Raw genomic sequence first — 20,948 nt, forward strand, 5'->3', positions numbered from 1 at the left:
AGGTCTCTGGTAGGAGACCCAAGTTAGAGCAGAAGCTACCACCCATACGGGTTAACCGAGGTGAGGAAACAATTATATATATATGTATATATATATATATATATATATATATCTTTAATATATATATATACATATATATATATATATATGTATATATATACATATATATATATGTATATATATATATATATATATATATATATATGGACAAAGAATTCTCACTAGTAGTGTATATATGGAAGTGATTACCATCAATTTGAATTGTTTAAAAACCTCAATAATTTTTTTAGTATTCAAATAGGTTAAAATGGTCTACTTCTATAGTTAGATTAATGTCATGAATTAACATAAAAAGCAAAATGGCAATACTACGATGACAACTAATGTACAACTTACTGTATTTATTCGAGTGCTACACACACTCTTAATTATTGAATGAAGTTCAGTATAACTTTTTTCCAATTTTTTGCACAGTTTTTTACATGTTATACCAGGCTGGTTTCAAGTTATAAACTAAAACCTATAATTATCAGCTTGTTAAAAACTTATTTAGCCAGCATGTACATCCTTGATGGAATGAAGTTAACTGTGAAATTTCTGTGTTAAAACAGGATGCATCAGTACAACATAGGCCCTATGTCCAAATAGAACTTGTTCTAGGATCGATCTGTGTTGTTATAAATTGTTAGTAACTCGGACATTTTTTGGGAAGTAGCTACAGAAATAGTTAAAGTACTGTAAGAGATCTACATAATCTACGTATATGAGTTTCAACTTTTTAAAAACTAAAAAGGAGCATAAAAAAGAGCAAGATAGTAGGTAGCTCCCTGAATGTCATATGATCTTCATGGTGCACAAGGATCAAGTAAAGAAGATACTATAATAGAGTACTTTCAGCAGCTGCCCTATTTTAACGGCGTTGAAATTATAACATCAAAACGACAGATATACTAGTATCAAATTAAATCTGACCTCTTTTGCTTTTATTCTGTCCTTATAACATGACACAAAAATGGCAGGGAAGAAATTTGTACTTGCCATATGAATTACCATGAGAGCAGAAGGCTGGGGTTTGAAACAAATGCACATAAATTTGCGTCTGTTTACTTGGTGGATCCTCCTACAAACAGCTTTCCACGTTTTCTTCCACCTCCCATCCTTCTCTATGAATCCCATCTCTTGAACGAGCTCTGAAATTCCACTTGTATATTCAATCATTATACAATCTAAACCATTAGGAACCACATTATTGCCCCTAAAGGGTAACATCTGATAATATTCTAGAAAATGCCATCTCAAGTGTAAAACTGTACTGTTTATAGCTACACACTGATATTGAGTATGAGTAAAGATCATAACAGTAAACTGATCTATTAATCATTTCTCTAGGAATTTATGCATACCATAAATATTTAGGACTTTTACACAAACTGTTCTGGTCTGATACACCACTGTACCATAGCCTCACTCACTAGAGGACACAGTGGCTAGTCTCAAGCAATAGAACCATCAGTCAAGAGTTGGTGCCAGCAAGTGTCAGCCCTTATCTTAAGCTTCCTAATCGGCTTCACTTCTTATCAGGTTTTTCTTCAAAGTGAGAATCTACACCATGTCACTATCACCCTTTACCATAAAGGATTAAGTAAATGAAGTACCCATGAAAAGTACCCATGGAAAACCTCCGATAAGAAACTTTTACACTGGAAAGAAAGGTTTGCTGATTATGATGAGGCATGGCAACAAGCCCATAATTTTGCACATGTGAAAAAAGCCCTTTGAACAGCTCAAACTGATCGAGAGCAACTAATGTTTTACCATCACCCAAACGAAAAGGCAGTGAGGCTGACCAATAGAAACATTCCAACTGTGGGCGAGCAAGTCAGTAATAAGTGCTCTGAACTGTATAAGAAAATTAACTGTGTACAACAGTGTAGCAGTGTTAATAAACAATCAGCATGCAACATACATAGATACCTATGGTGCTTCAGCATGTGCTTCAGAACTAAGGTAGGCAAACAAAAATCAATTAACAGCCAGGTGTCTTGATACCATTAAACATTTATATTTGAAAACTGGGTTATAAAATGATATGTGAGATATGTGACTAGATAGCCCTGCACATATCAGTTTGAGGATAGTTCATGCATGGAAAGGCCAAAGTTTAGACTTTAGAGCAGGGCTGGGCAAAGTGCGGCTCTAGAGCCACATGCGGCACTTTGCAAATTTTGTTGCAGCTCTTTCAACTCTGTGAAAATTCAAATTTTTTTGAATACATAAAAGTATCCTTATAATACACTGTACAAAACTACATGCACTGTGGCAAATTGGGCTTATTGAAAAATGCACAATTACTGCATTATATATAGCCTACACATGCATCATAAGTCATAATTTATGACATCATGCACATGTAACTTTTTCGATGTAATAACGTTTGTTGCTGACCTAATGATGACAAAACTAGAATGCTCCAGAAATGTTCATCGGGAAGTTATTTCATCATGATTTCATAATGCTGGCTTGCATAAGATGCTTTGTCTTAGTTTAAAATGTCATTTGCAATTAAGCCAATTAATGCAGTGGGGGTAGCAATGGCATCTTCAACAAAACGAACCATTTCCAGAGTTACAATGAGAACCTCACCAAGTAAACGAAATAGAAACAAATCTACAAGAGAATTCAAAGCTGAAGTGACCCTGGAATATGTGTTCATCTTTAGGCACGGCAAACCACAATGTCTATTGTGCCAGGAAACAATTTCCGCTCACAAAAAGACAAACACCAAACGACATCATGAAACGTAGCGCAGAAAGTTTACTACTACATTTCCACTGGGATCTGTAGCTAAACATCAAAAGCTAGATAAACTTCAAAAATCACTAACTTTTTCAGAAAATGTGCTAGCTTCTTTCACAGCTGCTGATAAACGTGCTACAGAAGCATCCCAATGAGTGTAAAAGATTCTAGCAAAAGCAATGCTTCCCTATTCTCATGCTGAGATTGTAAAAGAATGCATGGTTGGGACTATGAAAACACTTGTCCCAGATGAGTGTGATGTGATTAGTAAAGTCAAGGCAATACCACCTTTTAGGAAAACTGCTACTGGTAGAATTGAAAGCACTAGTGATCGCCTCAGTATGACTTTGCTAACCTATGCAGGCAGATTACTTTTTAACCACTATTGATGAAGCTACTGACATGATGGATATAGCTCAATTAGCAGTCTTTGTAAGACATGTAGACTATTGTGTGTACACTAACAACTGGCACTGTCATTTTTACTATGCAGAGGCAAGCTGAAGTCATACAATTGCATTTTAGGAAACAGTAAATAGAGAACACAACTCCAAGTAGAAAAGAATGCACCTATTTTATGATATTTGTTTCAGAGTGACTAACCCACATATTTATACTACATGCTTCTTTATAAAGCATCAGCATGTTTCTTTAAAAAGCAGAGTATTATGCTTTAGTTCCATACCCTGTGTTGCAGATTGTTTGATGGTGAAGGAATGAAGGAGGAGCTTCTTACCTTGGTTGGATTAGAAGGAGAAACCACCGGCCAGGCTATCTATGACGCCCTCGTTAAATGACTTGATAATATGAAGATACCTCTCCACAAATGCATGTCTGTAACAACAGATGGCACACCAGCCATGATTGGAAAAGAGCAAGGTGTCATAACTATATTGAAGGAGGATATCCCATCAATGCTAGTATTCCATTGCATCATCCACCAAACTGTTTTATGCGGAAAACTAAATGATCACTTTCAACAACTAATGTGTAAGACTATGACAACAATCAACTTCCTCAGAAGTCAATCGGCTCTCAGACACAGAAACTTAAGGAAATGTCTCAAAGAAAACGATGCCACTTGGGAAGATTTACTAACACTCAATAACATTAGATGGCTAAGTAATGGAAATGCTCTGTCGAGATTGGGGAGTATTGGTCAGGAGCTAACCTCATTTTTAAATACAACTGTACATGCACAAGTCTGAATGCAAAACAGTTTCAAGAGATGAGTTCTTCAAGAGATATGAGTGACCTTGCCTTCCTTGTTGACATCTGTGGCCATTTGAATGGTCTGAACCTCAAGGTTTCAGAGAAGAACAAGACTATTATTGATACACTACCAGCGGTTCAAGCCTTCTCCCATAGGTTGAAGTTGTTTCTGGTGGATGTACAAGATGATAGGTTTCACTTTTTTACTCTAAAAGTGTTTCTGGATGAGGATGAAGAAATGGCTTCTTGTACAGCTGATTACACTCCTTCATAGAAAAGCTGCAACAATCGATTTAGTCAGATTCAATATTTGAAACACATCATACAAATCATAAAAGCACCTCAAAAGGCAAAGCCTAATAGAGAGTGGGTTACTCAGTTACTTTATCAAAGAGTGTTAATGGCTTATCTCTGCAACTGGAGTTGTGTAACCTCAAAGGTACGGATATAGATGAAGTTGAGGAGGGCTTCTGCTTTAAAGCTTCAACAAAGGCTGAATATACAAAGCTTGCTCAACTAGGAAGATGGTTGCACACTGTGTTTGCTGCCACATATTTATGTGAATAGCATTTTCATACATGAATAATATCAACAGCAAGTTGAGATCCATTCTGACTCAAGATCACTTGTGTCAGCTTCTAAGAATAGCGTGCTGCAGTAGAGAGCCAGATTACCAAAAGATAATGAGCAGCCATAAGCAATTCCATGTATCTCACTAAACTTTTCTCAATAAAGCTTTTCAGGCTCACTTCAACATTATTTAATGCTTTTGTAAAAGTATTCTAATACTTAAACTTAATTACAATACAACTACCAAACTTGTACTATCAGTATTAAATGTTATATTGTAATACACATATTATGTGGCTCCCAACAGTCTTGCAACTTTGAAATTTGGCTTTTTAAAAAAAACTTTAAAAACTTTGAGAAAAAGTTTTGCCCACCCCTGTTCTAAAGGAACCTGCTCTACGACAAAGACATAACACCACAAATACCTATTGGGATTGTAGAGACAAAACATAAGTCCAATGGACGAAAAATGCAATGTGGTGCTTTTTAATAATTACAAACACCTGAATAAAATATTTGAAGAGGATGCTTATCGTCTTAATCACATATTCAACAATTTGGAAGAGCTGTCTGGCAGTACGTTTTCTAGTGCGCTAGACTTGGTAAGTGACTATTGGAATGAGCCCTGGCATGTTGGTGTGTAGAAGGAGTCAGCATTTGCTAACTATTCTGTCCTTTGGATGTGGAAATCGTGCCATTTGGGCTGACCTCCAGCCCAGTTTCTTTCCAGAAGCTGATGGGGCTTGTCTTTGCAGGGTTTGCACTAACAGACTTTCTTGCTGCGCATTGATGACCTAATTTTCATCATTCCTGACTTTGAGACATATCTTCACCAGATTGAAAAAGTATTGTTACCATTTCAAAGAGCCAAAGCAAGCTGAAGCCATCTAAATGTGAGTTGTTGCTACCTAAGATCAAATTATTAGGCCAAATTGTCAGTGAGAATGGCACAGTAACTGACCAAAAGAAGGTAGATGTAATATGGGTTTGACCAACTCCCACGGAGATCAAAGTAACTGCGAGGAATGGTAGGTGCGCATATCATATATCTAAAAACTATGCATCATAAGACACGTGCACAGGCCTGTATTCACTGGTTGCAAGTTGGGGCGGCTAATGTAAGGCGATTAGTTATGAACACCTGGGGTGTGGAAGGGGCGGTGTAAGCCCCCCAACAGGTTTTTCTCATGTAGGGCCTCAGCCGGGCCTCTCATGTGAAGTTTTAAAAATTTTTATCTGAAAGTATTAACGTTTTTCTATTTTTTGAGATTTGTTTTGCTTTAGGTGATGTGAGTGCCGGGACGCTTTTAGATTAAAATTGGCAAAACTTGACCGCAGTTAAAATGCTCAGAAAAAAGACATCTTTTTCTTTTGAGCATTTTAACAAAGATCAATTTTGCCGATTTTATTTTAAGTTCATCCGGAGGTTTCCACGCTTTTGATAGGACATGACCAAGCGGATGTTTGGTAAAACTTGTCCCTTTGCAAACCTTTATAAAAGTTGTTAACAAGAATATTTTGCCATTGATGATGATAATAATGACGCCTAAAAACTACTAAAAGTTGATTTTTGTCTCTATGGCTTGGAATAAAGTGATATTCTACAGCGATAAAAACCGTCTCCATAGCCATTGGGCAAATAACTGTTCGAGTAAATGATGTTGAGGTCGAGTTATCTGAAGCAATTTATCATTGCGGGGGAACGAACTAAACAAATCCGTTCGAGTTAACCTCGTGTTCGAGGTGAAATGCTACATTTTATGCGAGGGCGGGTTATCCGAGTTGGACTGTACTAAGCCGTGAAAAATTCCTAAAAAGTTGGGGCGGCTCAGCCAGCCAGACGCCCCAGGGAATACGGATCTGCACGTGCATGTAACTAAATACGGTCAACTAAATATATGCGAACATTTAAATGTACCACTTTCATTTAAGAGATGTAAGTCACTTATTAACTAACTGTACATAGTTGTTACTAACAATGCCTTATTAGCTAAATGTTTGTATTGAACTAAACAAATACAGTGAAACATGGATAACTCGCCCTCGAATATAGCGAACACATGGTTAACTCGAATGGATTTGCTTGGTCCGTTCCCACGCAATGATAAATGGCTCTATATAACTCAAACTCAACACTGTTATAACGAACTGTTTTATCCCCAACGGCTACCGAAACGGTTGCTATAGCTTTAGAAAATCACTTTATTCCAAGCCATAGAGGTAAACCTCAACTTTTCGTAATTCATAAGCGTCTTTATTACTTCCATCGGCAAAATATTTTTGTCAACGACTTTTCTAAAGGTTTGGTGAAATTTGATTTATCCTGCTATACGATGAATAGCACGAGCTAGCCGGGTCACTCGCGCAAGGATTTTTGCCACGCACATACAAAACAAAAACAGCATGTTGGTTTTGTATTCGCGTGGCGAAAATCCTTGAGTGCGTGACCCGGCTAGCCCGTGATGAATAGTTTTCCGACGTTGATTCCGTGTTGAATCAACGTCGGAATGTTGAATGTTTAAAACGTCTTAAAAATTGTTGTAAGTATTTAAACGTATACGTTGTCTTAGCTAAAAAAAACTATTCATCGTTTGACCTAAACACAGAATACGTGTGTACATTTAATAAGTATCCATTCAAAAAGCGTGAGTGATATACAATGTATTGTAAAACCTCGTAAAACTTTTAATTGAACTGCCTCGGAGTGTTGCTCTTAACGAATCCCAGGTAAAGTAAGGTAATCTTTGCATAATCTTCAAGAAAACTCGGCTAAATTGATCGTGAGTAAAACGCTCAAAAGAAAAAGATGTCTTTTCTTTTGAGCATTTCAGCAACGATCAAGTTTTGCCAATGTCAATCTAAAAAAACGTCCTGGCAATACCATCACCTCAAACAACAAACCAATCTTAAGTGATAGAAAAATTTTTATACTTTTTGATAAAAACATTTTAAGCTTTACATTAGAAGCATTTAATTTGAAACAAGCCATTTGTGCTTTTGATTTATATTATAGTTTGTTTATGTACATGTATCTACTAATAAATAAGTAAATACATGGACTTGTGACAGTGCTCTGATAACTTGAACGCTCTGATAATTCGAACACTTTTGCTCGGTCCCTTGAAATTTGAGTTTTCCGACTTTCACTGTATATATAACTAAAAGTTCCCCTGTCATACAGTCCACAACCAAAATGATAATGGAAAAAGAAAGGGTACTGCTGGTTGATAAATGCAATATTAACAGTCAAATGGCACTGCAGTGCAATAGGAGAACTGCAATGGTAGCTGCAATGGTAACTTTAATGTACTAGGTGTTATTATGTACAACAAGCAGCAATAATGAGAGGAAAAGATGATATGTTTGTATCTCTCCCTGCAATAGGAGAAATGAAATATTAGGAGTAAAATGGCAAGCTGCTGTGTAATATACACAGGCGGGGGGCTGTGTATCATTGGTCATAGCAACCAATATCAAGAAGTTGTGATACTTATCTAGATTTCTGTATTTACATCTAAAAAATTATGCTGAATTTAAAAATCTAAACAGATTTTAGTTGGTTGTCATAGAAATAGATGTATGTCTATAAGAAAATGTAGGCCTATTACTTAATTTGGCAGATATTAAAAACGGCTTGGCAGTACCACAAAATTTGGCACAGCCGTAGTACCACCAACAAAATCTTTAGAAAAATAATAACAGTAATATATTGCACACCATCGGTCACTATACACTTTGATCTTGTAAATTCGAATGGTTATTCTTACAACTAATTCTTATAAAATTGAATAATTATTCTTACAATTAAATATTGTAATAATCTAATAAGAATCGTTAAGAAAATATCATCGCCATTTCCTTTACTTTCACTGTTTTGGACATCAGTTGGATTACCAAAGTACTCATTATAAGTGTCCAAAATGTCAGAGTCTGGTAGGACCGGCAAAAAGAAACGATTAATTTTCATTACTTCTACATTAATTATATATTGCATCGTTAGAAATCGTTAAAATAAAAAATAATCGTTACCAAAATTAAATATCATCGTTGTGATGTTATGCAGCAATTAACATAGGTTTATATTTTGGTTAAAAGCAAACTCAACAATATATTTCGGTCTTGTTAGTTTCCATGCTTTTTCAGCACAACCCAAAACGAGACTCACAGCGAGTCAACCAAAAACTATAATAAACAACATCTGGTTTATACAAATACATAACATCTCCCTTTCTGAAAGGATTGTCAAAACAAAGAGTATCTATTTAGTTAGAGTTCAGATAGTTAATATTAGCTTTGTCTTCTATCCGCTAGTATTATAGTCCTCCAAGTATAAAGGCTTCCTCTTCAACCTCTGCGGTCTACCATACCCATGGTCCAAATCAGTATGCCTGGCTACAGGGCCCTCTGCGACATCTGACTTGGATCCCCCGCACTCAATAGGACTGGCATGTGGACTGTTCCAAGCTAGTTCTTCTGCGCTAGTTTTATGTCATCTGCACAAATAAGCCTGATTAGAACTGTGTATCAAGGATTGCCGAAGGAGTCATTGGATATGGCTGTGTTGGAACAAATTGCCACTAACATAACAAGCAAATCCCTTCAAAGCGCTACAATAAATCTCTGCAGTGTACTCTGTGCTACATTGTGTGAGTGTTAAACTACATAAAGAAGCTCTAGATTGAATGGTCACTTGATGAGTTGGGTTGATATTTCCGCACCCTGATGCCCTCTGTGGTCACCTTACCATGACCTTCTGTATAGGTGGACATATCTATCTGTATATAAGTTTTATATAAAGATAGAAGTAGTTAAATTGCATCTCTAATTTACAAGCACTTAGCTATTCCATATATCTTAAAGTGTGAACATTTTTAAATCGTTCAAGTTTTCATTGATTGTGCAAAGACATAATTATAGGATGTGCATTTATATAAATGAGGCAGGAAAAAGTTGAAACTGTGGAACTTTTCAGCTCAGCTGATACATGTAGGTTGCTGTTGAACATCCGGAGTTCTCTTTTTATTCATCGCATCAAATACACCCACTGCAAGTCGTTAAAAACCACCGGATTTTGAAGCTTTGATTTACTTTGGAGTTACTTACCCTAAAGCACTTCCAAAATGTGAGTGCGTTACTGTCGTTTAGGGAGAGTTACCAACAGAGTTACGCTACCAACAGAGCCTATACAAACGCATCGAAAGTTCCAAAAACACATCGGCCGCGCCTACTTTTATATAGAGTTACAATGGAACGCTTTTACCTGTCTTTGTTTATTAGCTAATAAAACTACTTTGGGTAAGCTTAGAGCACTATCAAGTATACCACAAGAAAGCTCAGGTTTTGTAGTTATAAAGGAGGCAACTCCGTATTTACAAGTTTTCTGCTACTTCATAGTGAATAACTCGTAATAAATGTGCTGGAATGTCTTAGCTAAACTGCGTTCACTTGCAATTTCAAATCGTTAGGCCCCCAAACAAACAATTTAATGTATTCAATATGATAATTATATTTATAATACCATCACTTGCCAATTTTTTTGTTATTAATAGTTATAAAAATTATAAACAGGCTTGTTTTATGCCAATTAATGGACAACTGCAAATTTATCATGGACAATGATTATAACTGAAAGTGCAAGAAGTATGTAGCAGAACATATAAAACTAACGAATTTCCATAATAAAAACTGAATACTAAAAGAGCATTTTATAGAACATAAGAAATCCTTCATAGTAATGTTAAAATAAAAATAATCAACTCCAAATAAACAAGTCAAAGAAGCTAAGCTCTACTACTGTGCATTGGCTGACCTACACATGTTGATAACAGATATAAATATTATACTAGCCAACAAGAAAGTGTGCAGTAAGAATACAGCATACATGAGTTTCAACAACACTTAAAGATGTGGTTGCTTCAAATTTGAGTTGATTTTAAAAGAAAGTCCATTTTGTGTCTATCAGTTGATATGTTGTTTGTTGTGTTAGGCAATCTCATTGTTAACCCTTTCGCGGGCGAATTTTCAAAATCAAATCAGACTCCCATGGGCAAATTAATTTTCCCAAAAATCTATTTTTTTCAAAGGTTCATTCTCTTTTCTGTGTGCTATTATGTGCATATATCTATGTTTAAAGGTGCATATGTATACATGTATATGTCCATAGGCATATATATATCTATATTATAAACAAATAAAAATGTATAACATAAAATATATGCTTTTCATAATAATTGTCTATTTACGAATGATATTTTCGAAAGCATTCTCCTTTACAAAGGCCCACATCACAGTCTTCGCACCATGTACTTATCCGTGTAACAAAGAGCTCCCCCAAAGATGTACTTCCTGGATTTACAGGCTTAAAAAACTTTTCAAAATACTCTACTGGTTGAGCATCTACTGGAGTAAATACTGGGCCTGTCACTGCTATAAACTGCTGAATTGTAGGAGAGTTATTTCTGTTTATGTTGGTTATATTCTTCCAGGCACTGGCATCACTCCTACTCACATCCTCATCATTACTGCTACCAGCCTTTTCATCACTGTCACTTCCAGATGTAAAGTCATTCCAATCACAATCCGAACCTGATTCACTGTCATCTCTTGCTACTAAATTTAAAAAGTCACGGTCAGCTCTGAATCTCTTAGTAATTTTGGTACTAGTACTTGCTTTATTAGAATAATCTCAGGAGGTTCTTTTAGAAGTCGCCATGACGGTAAACTAAAGTCAAACTCTCGAAAAATTTGGTTAATAAAAGCTAAAACCGAAGCAAGAAAAATAAAAGTTGATAAATTATTTAGAACAATTTTCTAATTTTTTTCGAAGGTTTATTTATTTATCACTGCTAAAAACGATTGTTTTATTTTCAACCTTAAAGTTAATTTTTGAGGCTAACCGAAACTACTATATCGTAGCTTGCTATTGGTAAAAAAAGTAAACAAAAACGGCATTTAGCTAACCAGAAACTTCAATAATAAAATACGTTACCGAAACGACAAAAACGTCGCACTGCCCATTAGCAGCCGTATCGCAAAGCAACAAAAACGTCGCTCTGTCCGCGAAAGGGTTAAGATATTTGAAGATTATAATCAGAAAAATTTCATTGCGGTAAAAACGTTCAGGCCCAGACTTACCCAAAATGATGCAACTCGTGATACAACCTGTCTCTATCTCTTGTATTCACATCGGCTAGTGCGATAAAAGTTTAGTCCTACGTAGCTCTATTGGCATATGTTTTATTTTGTATTTGCTTATGTTGATTAGGATAAAATTTTAAATCCAGCTACAGATACATTATTATGAATGTTTCAAACACCTCAAATGAAAAACTTGTCATATTAGCTTCCTCTAAATGTTGTATAAACATTTGAGTACCGACTACAATTCTGCCAGTCTACGGTAATTAGGTCGTCGAGTTAACTTATTTCAACGCGCCCTTTGGGTCAGCTGAGTTCTCAGTTGCTGCCTACAGCGGAAACTATCTATCAAATTAAATATGCACACCGCCATCTTTGAAAAGAATATGTTCGCATATATAGCGAAGCCAATTGCATCCCAAAAAGTCATGTATAGTCTACGTTATCTATTCATTATTAGTATCAATATGTAAAAATGTTTACTGGTCCTATTCGATTAGTTAATTCAAGCAGAAAACAAATGGGTTTATGAGTTGACCAAAAAAAGTGAACGTAAAACGCCAATTTTATAAAATCAATTAACCTATCGATTTTGGCAAAGGGTTAATAAAGCCATTCTTGCACCTGGTTGGCGTACTCACCTTTTTTTCACCTAGTAGCGTGGAGCATAAAGATTTTTACGCTTTTAATATTTGCTCCGTTGGAATTGAGTCAAGCTATTCAAAGGTACATGTATCTGTAGCTTTGATGACAATTCATAAATCCATTTATCAGAGAAAATTTCAGCACAGATGATAACAGGGCTATAATGTATCCAATATGTTCTGTAAATCATGTTTTGCCTTGTCTTCAACAATATTATTTTATTATATAATTTTTACAAGCCAAAAGCGTTCATCGCGGTACAAAGCTTTTATTAAAAATATTCATCCAAGTCGTGGCTATTCACATAGTGTTAGTTCATATAATAGGACAAATTAATCTACTGCAACAAACTCAAAACAAAACATGTTATGGTTTGTGGAGCACAGATTCGTGTCACTTTTTCCCATTTATGGCAGTTTCCAGACGACACGACTGCTTCGCTAGTGACCCTGTAAACATAATCACCGTGCAGCATTAAAACAAATGTAATAAATGTCATTCATATATATATACATGTATATATATATATATATATATGTATATATATATATATGTATATATATATATATATATATATATATATATATATATATATATATATATATATATATATATATGAAAAAAACAGTACTTCATCATTATTCGGGCTAAAACTAAGAGTTCGAATTTTTTTTATAAAACTCGTAAAAACATTTACAGTCGTATCATATCCATCCAGCATGTACTCATCATCATTTCATGACTTCAAATATACTAGAAAATTATATTTAATATCATAAAATTCTTTATTTGCATCTCAATCATTTATTTCTTACCAACGACTAGACCTGCGAGCCCAGGAGTGGGGCAATACTTGAGATTTGATTTTGGGGCAATTGATGTATCAATGATAGTAGATATAAAATTGTGGAAATTGGGGCAAAAGTCTCACGCATTTCTCACTCATTTTCATTTTTTCTTTGGTGTGATTGTGTGAGTTTCACGCCCGATGCGTGAGAGTTGGCAGGCCTACCAACCAGCCAGACTCTTACACTCATGGTTTACACTGTTAGTTAGAAACTGCTTTTGTACGCAGAGTCGTGCCAGTACCGCCTTTTGCGGCCTCACACAAACACAAATCTATGTAGCAAACTCTGTAGACATTAGCCAGCTAGGTAATATAGTGAGTCTTCTTCAGCTGCGCTGATTTCCTCACGTGAAGCCAGAGATATATCTATAAGCTGAGGCTCTGCAGTTGGTACTTTTATGGCAGATAGCAATAATACTCTCGTTCATATTCTACATACATAGTTATAAGTTTTTGTCGATTTGAGATACTGTGCCACAATGACAAGTTTTAGAGCATATTTAAAATATCTAGCTGTTGGCACATGACTTGGTGTAAACTTGACTAACCATGGCTAACAAGCTACTGCTATTGTTATGGGTGAATGTGGAGAAATTACGTTATGCATAACTAATCCGGATCCAGACATAACATCAGTGTTGTAATTGCTTGTCATATTACTTTAATTTGACTATATTTAGTTTGTGCACTTTTGCTTAGCTTGTGGGAATTAATTTTATTATTAATGGTTCAGGTACAAGTAAGGGTGTTAAGCTATTGTAATCAATACAGATATTTACCACTCAAAGTTACTTCTTTATTCTATAAGTCAAACATTGAAATGCACAACTAACAAAATTCTAAAGCAATAATATTAATTTCAAACAATTACAAGAGCTGATGAAAGTTACATCTTTACTCGAACGGTCGTCCATGCTTGTTTGATCAGTCCCGTACGGCTGTGAGTCTCGGCAATCAAACCAAAGTCGTGAGAGTCCATAGGTAGATGATTTCGGCAGTTGAGATAGTGTCATAGAAGAGGCTCAGCTGATGAAAGAGAATGAGGATCCATTGGGGGCAAGGTTCCTCAGCAGGCAGAGAGAAGGGCGTCCAAGGAGGCTCTCGGGAAGAGAGAGAGAGAGGGAGAGAGCTGGAGATAGAGATTCTGAGCCATTGGAGCTATTCTCTTTTATAGGCATCTGGCATATGGGATGGTTAGCCTGTGGGTGTAGGTTGAGTGCTAAGGTTCAATGCTTTCTGTCAGGCATGTGAAGATATCTTGTTTGCGTAAGTCTTCAGCTGGTGCACGTGATGTCAGCATGTAGGGTGGAGCTCGTGACTTACTCCTGGTTTCTGGGTCATGTTTGACAGGCGTGGCAGATCTGTATATGAGCATCCTTTAATTCATCTTCTTAATGTTTCTTTGGTGGTTTTTTGGTGATGATGGTTGGTAGGTTTAATTGCTTCCACTGCCCTTTGGCATGATCTCTATTTGGTGTTGACGCAATTTCTATGATTGATTCCTCCAATTTTGAAGTTTCTAATTTGCTTTTGACATTTTCTAATTATTGGATCTTTTGATGTTTTTGGGAGTCTTGCTGCTTGTACGTATTAAATGCTTTGCCTGTGGTCTGGCTGCATTCTCTATTGGTATGCTGTTTTGCAGTATTTTCATGCAACACTATACATGAAAAAAATCAGAAAATTCTGACAACCTTTTTGGTATATAAAAAGGCTAGAAAATTGGTGATTTCATTTGTGTATAAGTTGTATTTTTAGTTCAACTCCTTAATTTACAACAGAATTTTATACGGCCATGTAAGTTTGTTTGGAACTCTTGAAGGTATGTGAACTTCCGGTAACGTAACTTTCCCTAAATGACACAGGTTAAAGTAGATTAGCAAACCAAACTGGTTTAGTAAAACGTGTGACGTGTGATGATTTAAAATACTTCCAAATTACATAAAATCATTCTAAAACACTCATAGATGATTTTTCGTTGATTTTCAGTAGGGTAAAAAAATTGCGTGTCACTGCGTGATGACTAAAATCATGCCAAACTGTCCTAAAATTGTTTCCAATGGCTTACCAGATGCTCTTTATGTAATATTTCAACAAACTAGAAAAATTAATGAAGGTCAAAAGTGATCCAAAATGTATTAAAACTAGCATAAGGCGCTTTAAAATCTATTGGAAATCGTCAGGAGTCATATTCACACATGCTTGAAAAAAATTCAACCTGTACTGGCTTGAAAATAATTTAAACTTGGAAAGAAAATCACTAGAAACTTCTACCCATTTTTAAAAAAATCCAATGCAGCTTGTTCATCTTAGCCTGTTACCCTAGATTTCCAAGAGCCCCTAAACTTCTAGCGTCAAGCAACGAAGCTGTACTCTGTGAGGTGGGTTCCTTTTTCTTAATAATAATAATTCTGTTTTTTTTTGTAGTTTTTTACCCTGGAACAGTGATGACATTTAGCTAGTTGTTGTTTTAGGCTAGAGGGAAATTGAAGAAAGAATTGAGTTAAATATTGATTTGGGTGCGTTTTAGATTAAAAACAAGAAGTTTTTACCACTACCGTGACCATGGCATGCATAATATCAATATATGTTTCCAGAAGAAAATCAAGCAGCAGCCTTAGACCTACAATCGTACTGCTCATACATATGATTATATACATTACATACATATTATATACATATATACATACATTATTATATGACATATTTTGTATGATATATCTGTTTGACAAATATTTAACAGAAACATTTCAAGGAGCATTAGTTTACCCTGACTAAAACCGAGAAGAGATCTTGAAAACTAGGGCTATCCCTACTGTATTTGCTCACAAGAAACCACACCCTCAGACAGAGAGAGCCAAGAGGCACAAGGCCATAGAAGACCGACATCAGAGCAGTAGCAGCCATGCGTCTCATGCAGTTGCTGGCAGTGTTGGACAGTTTGGTGGAGACTTGGTGGAGCTTTAATCAAATTTTGTGTTAAATTTTGACCTGTAACAAAGATTTCCTCATATTGACTACAATTTATTGCCATGCTCTATTTTTTACATGCAGCCAATTCAGCAAACTCGTACGTATTTTATGTGTGTAACTGCTGTGCCTGTGGTAGATAGCGGCATATGGTATTGTTAGTATCGCACGTGATTCGTCTGTTTCAGTAATAGATTTCTGCTACCATCACAATTAACACTAGTATGTGTTGTACCCAGGCTTGGGGCCACTAGTGAGTATTGAGCGCACTGCACTATTTGCTGGCTAGACGACAGTAAGGTGCACTAGGCACTGCACTTGCACTAGTGCATGGCATAGTAATAATATAAAATGCACTAGCAGAAATTCTTGTGCACTAGGCACTGCACTAGCACTAGTGCATCGAAAAGTGAAGTCAAAAATGCACTAGGCACCGCAATAGCAAAAATTCTTGTGCACTAGACATTGCACTAGCACTAGTGCAGCGTAAAATCATAGATGCACAAGGCACTTCACTATTAAACGTCACTCGGCACTAGACCAATGAGCTTTTTTGCTATAGCAGCTGCAAGAATTGCCTACTAATCAACAGATATCTACTGCTATCCACTGCAATAGTACAATTATAGCCGTGCAAAGGATGTCAGCCATGTAGTTGTCAAATAAACTAGCCTCACCTAAAATTTCAAACAAACCATAGACCTACAATAATGCTCAATATTAAATAGTGCAGATGACAACAGATATCAATAAGTGCAATGTATTACAATTACAATAACTAAATATACTAAGCAAGCGTGGAATGAAATAATTCACTTCTTATTACATAAATGTACAATGTACAACAAGAAAATCTACCCGTAGATAAACCAGTATCATGTAAACAGTACGTCATGTTGATGGCAAAATTGATAAGCAATATTGTTCAGAGAAGATGTTTATTAGACCGAAGGAACATTAGCTTTTCAAAGTTGGCATCAGTCAGTTTAGATTTATCTGCACGGAAGATTCGACCAGCCTGGCTAAACAAACGCTCTACAGGAGCGTATGATGCTAATACAGGCATAGTTAGCTCAGCCAAATGTCTCAAATTTGGATATGCTTGACAATTCTTCCAGTATACATTTGGCAAAGACAACTCTGGCTCAAGATCCTCTGTTAAATACTCCTTTACTTCTCTGTCAATAATAGCTTGGCCCGAAATCTTCTTGGCATTGTACGAATTGTTAGTCAAAATAGTTGAAAACAGACCTTTCGTCTTTTTTTGCAGCTGGAGCTTCTGTGGCGTCATTTCACGGACTTGGTAGTGTTACTAGATCTTCTATCTTTGACTTCAATAATGTTTCACCGTATTCACTTTTTGTTTCTGGAAATATTGTAAACACGCAGATGCATAAAACATGTGTGCCCCGAAGACAAATCAACTATTATCAGAGAGGGGTTAAAACCACTTGTTTAAAAATTCCAATATCTATGCTGCATGCAAAAATAGATATACAGCTGTTGCTGTCATATACTAAATTTGGTTGTGAAAAACAAGGTCAAAATATAAAGTATAATAGCATTGTATTACATGTATGATGTATAAGACTTACCGGTACACCAAACGAGTTTGAAGCGAGGATCCAGTGAAGAGCAGAGTATGAACAAAGCATCATGCTCATATTGCACCAGTCTCTTTTCCACAGACTCTTGCAAGGCATTGACTAGATGATGGTTGGGGTATTCACATTGTAAGCCCTTTAGATGGTGCCTGAGAAGTTTCACGATTGGAATGACCTGACCCCCTGTGTGATAATCTCCTTCGACCTGTTCGGTAGCAGCTTTGAAAGGTTGTAGAATGGCCCTGATTTCTTCAGCCACTTTTCTGTCAGCCCTGCAGTGTAAATTGCAGCTTAGCATTAAATTATCAAAATTGAAATATGCTAGAGTAAAAAGTAGCACAATTAAAATGGTCCAAATTGGAACAGTTAGTGTATATTTCGTATTTTAGCTACTAAATTTATTTCTGTTGTTTGTCAAAGCACACCTGGTAAATGTTGTTCTCGTGTCTAGTTGAGGCAAGAGGTCTTCAGGTACATCCAGGAAAGTATTTAGAGCTTTTAACTGGCTGTTTCATCTAATCGCAGTTCGAGATTGTAGCTTGTTAATGTGATTACATCCAGGTAATTCACTGCTGATCACAGAGTTCCTTGTGTGATTGATAATGGCATTGACTTTGGCCAGAACATGGTTGGCTGTCTTGCTGCACTTCTTCAACCCATCGCCAACAACAAGCTGGACAGTGTGGCAAAAACAGTGGATATGATGCTGTGTCACACTTAACACGCAATTCATTGCATCCAAATCTTCATCACTAATGTCATCCCCTCCAGTATCATGGTCCTCATCCATCTCATCCTCACACATTTCTTCATCTGCTGGTTCATTGCTAGGAAATTCAGGGAGGCTGATGGCTTTGACAACATTAAGCCCGTTGTCAGTGCATATTGCTATCACTTTGTTTGGTATTCCATAGCTTACTTTTATCTCACTGTAAACTCCAGCAATCCTCTCACCTGCACTACATTGCATCATTGCATGTTAAACAGTTTTTTTGATTTGATATAAACAAAGAATTATATATAAAAGTGACATTGACATATATACTTAGTGTGAATGTGATGCAAAGGAAATGCATGTCAGCCTACATTAATGTTGCCTGATGTAAGTGTATGCGATTGGTAGGAAATATATATATAGTAATACATGTATATTGCTTTAAAATGTATATGCACAACCCTATTTATTTAGGTGTCAACCAGGTAGGCTACGCATGAGTGTGAATTGAAAGCAGCTTTTCACAATCACAAATAATGACAAAATGGATGTCAAGTTCTGTGCAGGTGTAGTAAATTTACTGGTTACCAGGATGTGAAAGCTACTGTTGATCAAAACACTGGGATAGCGACAATGAATAGGAATTGGGCAGTGAGTGGTGATAGTGTGGACAGCATGGGAATGGGGGCAAGGGAAAAAGGTGAGGTGTGATTGGTGAAAACAAGATAGTTCCTATTTCAAAAACAGGTCTGTTTTTTAATTATTGTTGTGGGGGTGGGCGTAGTACAGGAGGTGGGCCTAATGGCTAGGGCAGACAATAACAAATATATTTTAGAGTAAGGAAAATTAGCCAAGCAATATCTTTAGACCAAAAAGGAAAATATCTATTAAATAAAATACTCAACAAATTCCCCTCGGCCTAACCCAATATTGACAAACACGAAAGGTTTTAAAATACATGACACAATAGTTCAGTAACATGCGCACAAGTACATGTACATGTTGAAAGTCGCAGAACAACTTATCAGTGTCTCTTATTGCGGTTGCTATATATCATTTATAGTTTATGTTAACTAAACACATGGAACCAGGTAGAAATTTGATGCTTACCAGTGTGACGACCTTTGAAACGTTTGCCGGATAGCATCACTCCAATCATTTGCCAGTCCTTGATATAATGTGCGGTTATACCAATAAATCCATGATTTTGCCTTGATGTCCATATGTTCATCGTTAGGCAAACAGATTTGACTCCAGCAAAGTCATCTTTAACTTTCTGGACGATGTCGTCAGCACTCTGATGCAGGATTTTTTGAGTGAAGTGTTTACGAGATGGGATTTGATATCTCGGCTGCCAGTAGTTGACTAGTGCTTTAAATGAGTCACTTTCCAACAATGATAGTGGTAACAGATTTTCTACTATTACATCCTGGATAAGCCGAGTAGCAGTTATCTGACGTTGATCAGATTTGTCAAATTTCTGTTGAGACTTGGTGAAACTTGAGGAAGGCTGAATCCTTATATACAGTTGAATGGCTGTTGCGGTATTTGAAGGTTCTTTGACTTCTTTCAATGATGAAAGATCTTTTGCCAATTCTTCATGCTCTTTTTTGTGGTTGCTGGCCTAATGAATAAACAATGGTTATCAAAATTTAAAGAAGTGAAGTAACATGGTATGCATATATGATATAATATGTAATGTAATTTCACCCATTGACCTCATAAAATAAGCTAATATAATATACATCATGTAAACATAGCCATATTTTAGGCTTGTGTGGCTGAGATGGATAATGCAAGTGGAAGTGTTGCAGACAAAATCTTCAAAAACTGATTGTTATAGATCTCAATCCATAGAAAATTGCAAAGAATATGATAGACCAATATCGTATTCCACATGTATGATGTACTGTACTGAATGAACTAAGAGGTTTTATCTTACCAAATGAGCCTTGAGATTAGAAGTCTTTGCTCTCTTTGTAGCCTTGACTTCTATGCTACAAAGCTTGCAGGTTGCAGCAAATGTGTCAGTAATATCCTCTGGGTAAATGAAATATTTTTTGTATATGTCTTTCACTTTACCGAAACTTGCCATTGTCATGCTGTTTGTATGCTGATTACTCTGCATGTGGTGAGCTACTTTGGCAAGACTTACAGTTTATAGCCAGCATTGGCTTATTGAGTTGGTTTTATAAACAATTCATTGAAAGGATTAATTTTCTACAATTTACTTTTAGTCTCACTGTGAGCTCATTAACTGCTTGTGTTGCTCTCACCAAGGAGTTAGAGAGCTGCTTGCTCTCACTGAGATGTGACAGTCAAGCAGTTCTTGTCTCTAGCTAGATTCTAGAACAATACAACATGCAACACCTACATGCACTTGTCCTTTGATCTCATCATTACACCACTGAGCTGCAGTTGGGCAATAATTGTAAACTTTATCTCTTTAGCA

The 20,948-nt window shown here is 36.2% G+C and overlaps 1 protein-coding gene across 1 annotated transcript; it reads right to left on the minus strand.

Moving 5' to 3' along the window:
* Positions 1–17,469: 17,469 nt before the first annotated feature.
* Positions 17,470–20,591, minus strand: LOC137400629 (E3 SUMO-protein ligase ZBED1-like). Its single transcript, XM_068086960.1, has 5 exons — positions 20,439–20,591; positions 19,607–20,120; positions 18,337–18,735; positions 17,773–18,102; positions 17,470–17,543 (listed from the first exon to the last, which is right to left on the minus strand). The coding sequence occupies exons 1-5, from the start codon at positions 20,589–20,591 to the stop codon at positions 17,470–17,472; spliced, it is 1,470 nt and encodes a 489-aa protein (XP_067943061.1).
* Positions 20,592–20,948: the final 357 nt, after the last annotated feature.

This window comes from Watersipora subatra, chromosome 7, assembly GCF_963576615.1.
Source record: "Watersipora subatra chromosome 7, tzWatSuba1.1, whole genome shotgun sequence".
NCBI lineage: Eukaryota > Metazoa > Bryozoa > Gymnolaemata > Cheilostomatida > Watersiporidae > Watersipora > Watersipora subatra.

Excerpts from the sequence above, each read along its gene's own strand:
- LOC137400629 (XM_068086960.1), bottom strand. The coding sequence starts at position 20,591 with ATGGCAAGTTTCGGTAAAGTGAAAGACATATACAAAAAATATTTCATT. Across the intron at positions 18,103-18,336 it reads CAGCAGTGAATTACCTGGAT|CATATTTCAATTTTGATAAT; the intron begins GTAATCACATTA and ends TTTTTACTCTAG. Across the intron at positions 17,544-17,772 it reads CAAACTCGTTTGGTGTACCG|AAACAAAAAGTGAATACGGT; the intron begins GTAAGTCTTATA and ends CAATATTTCCAG.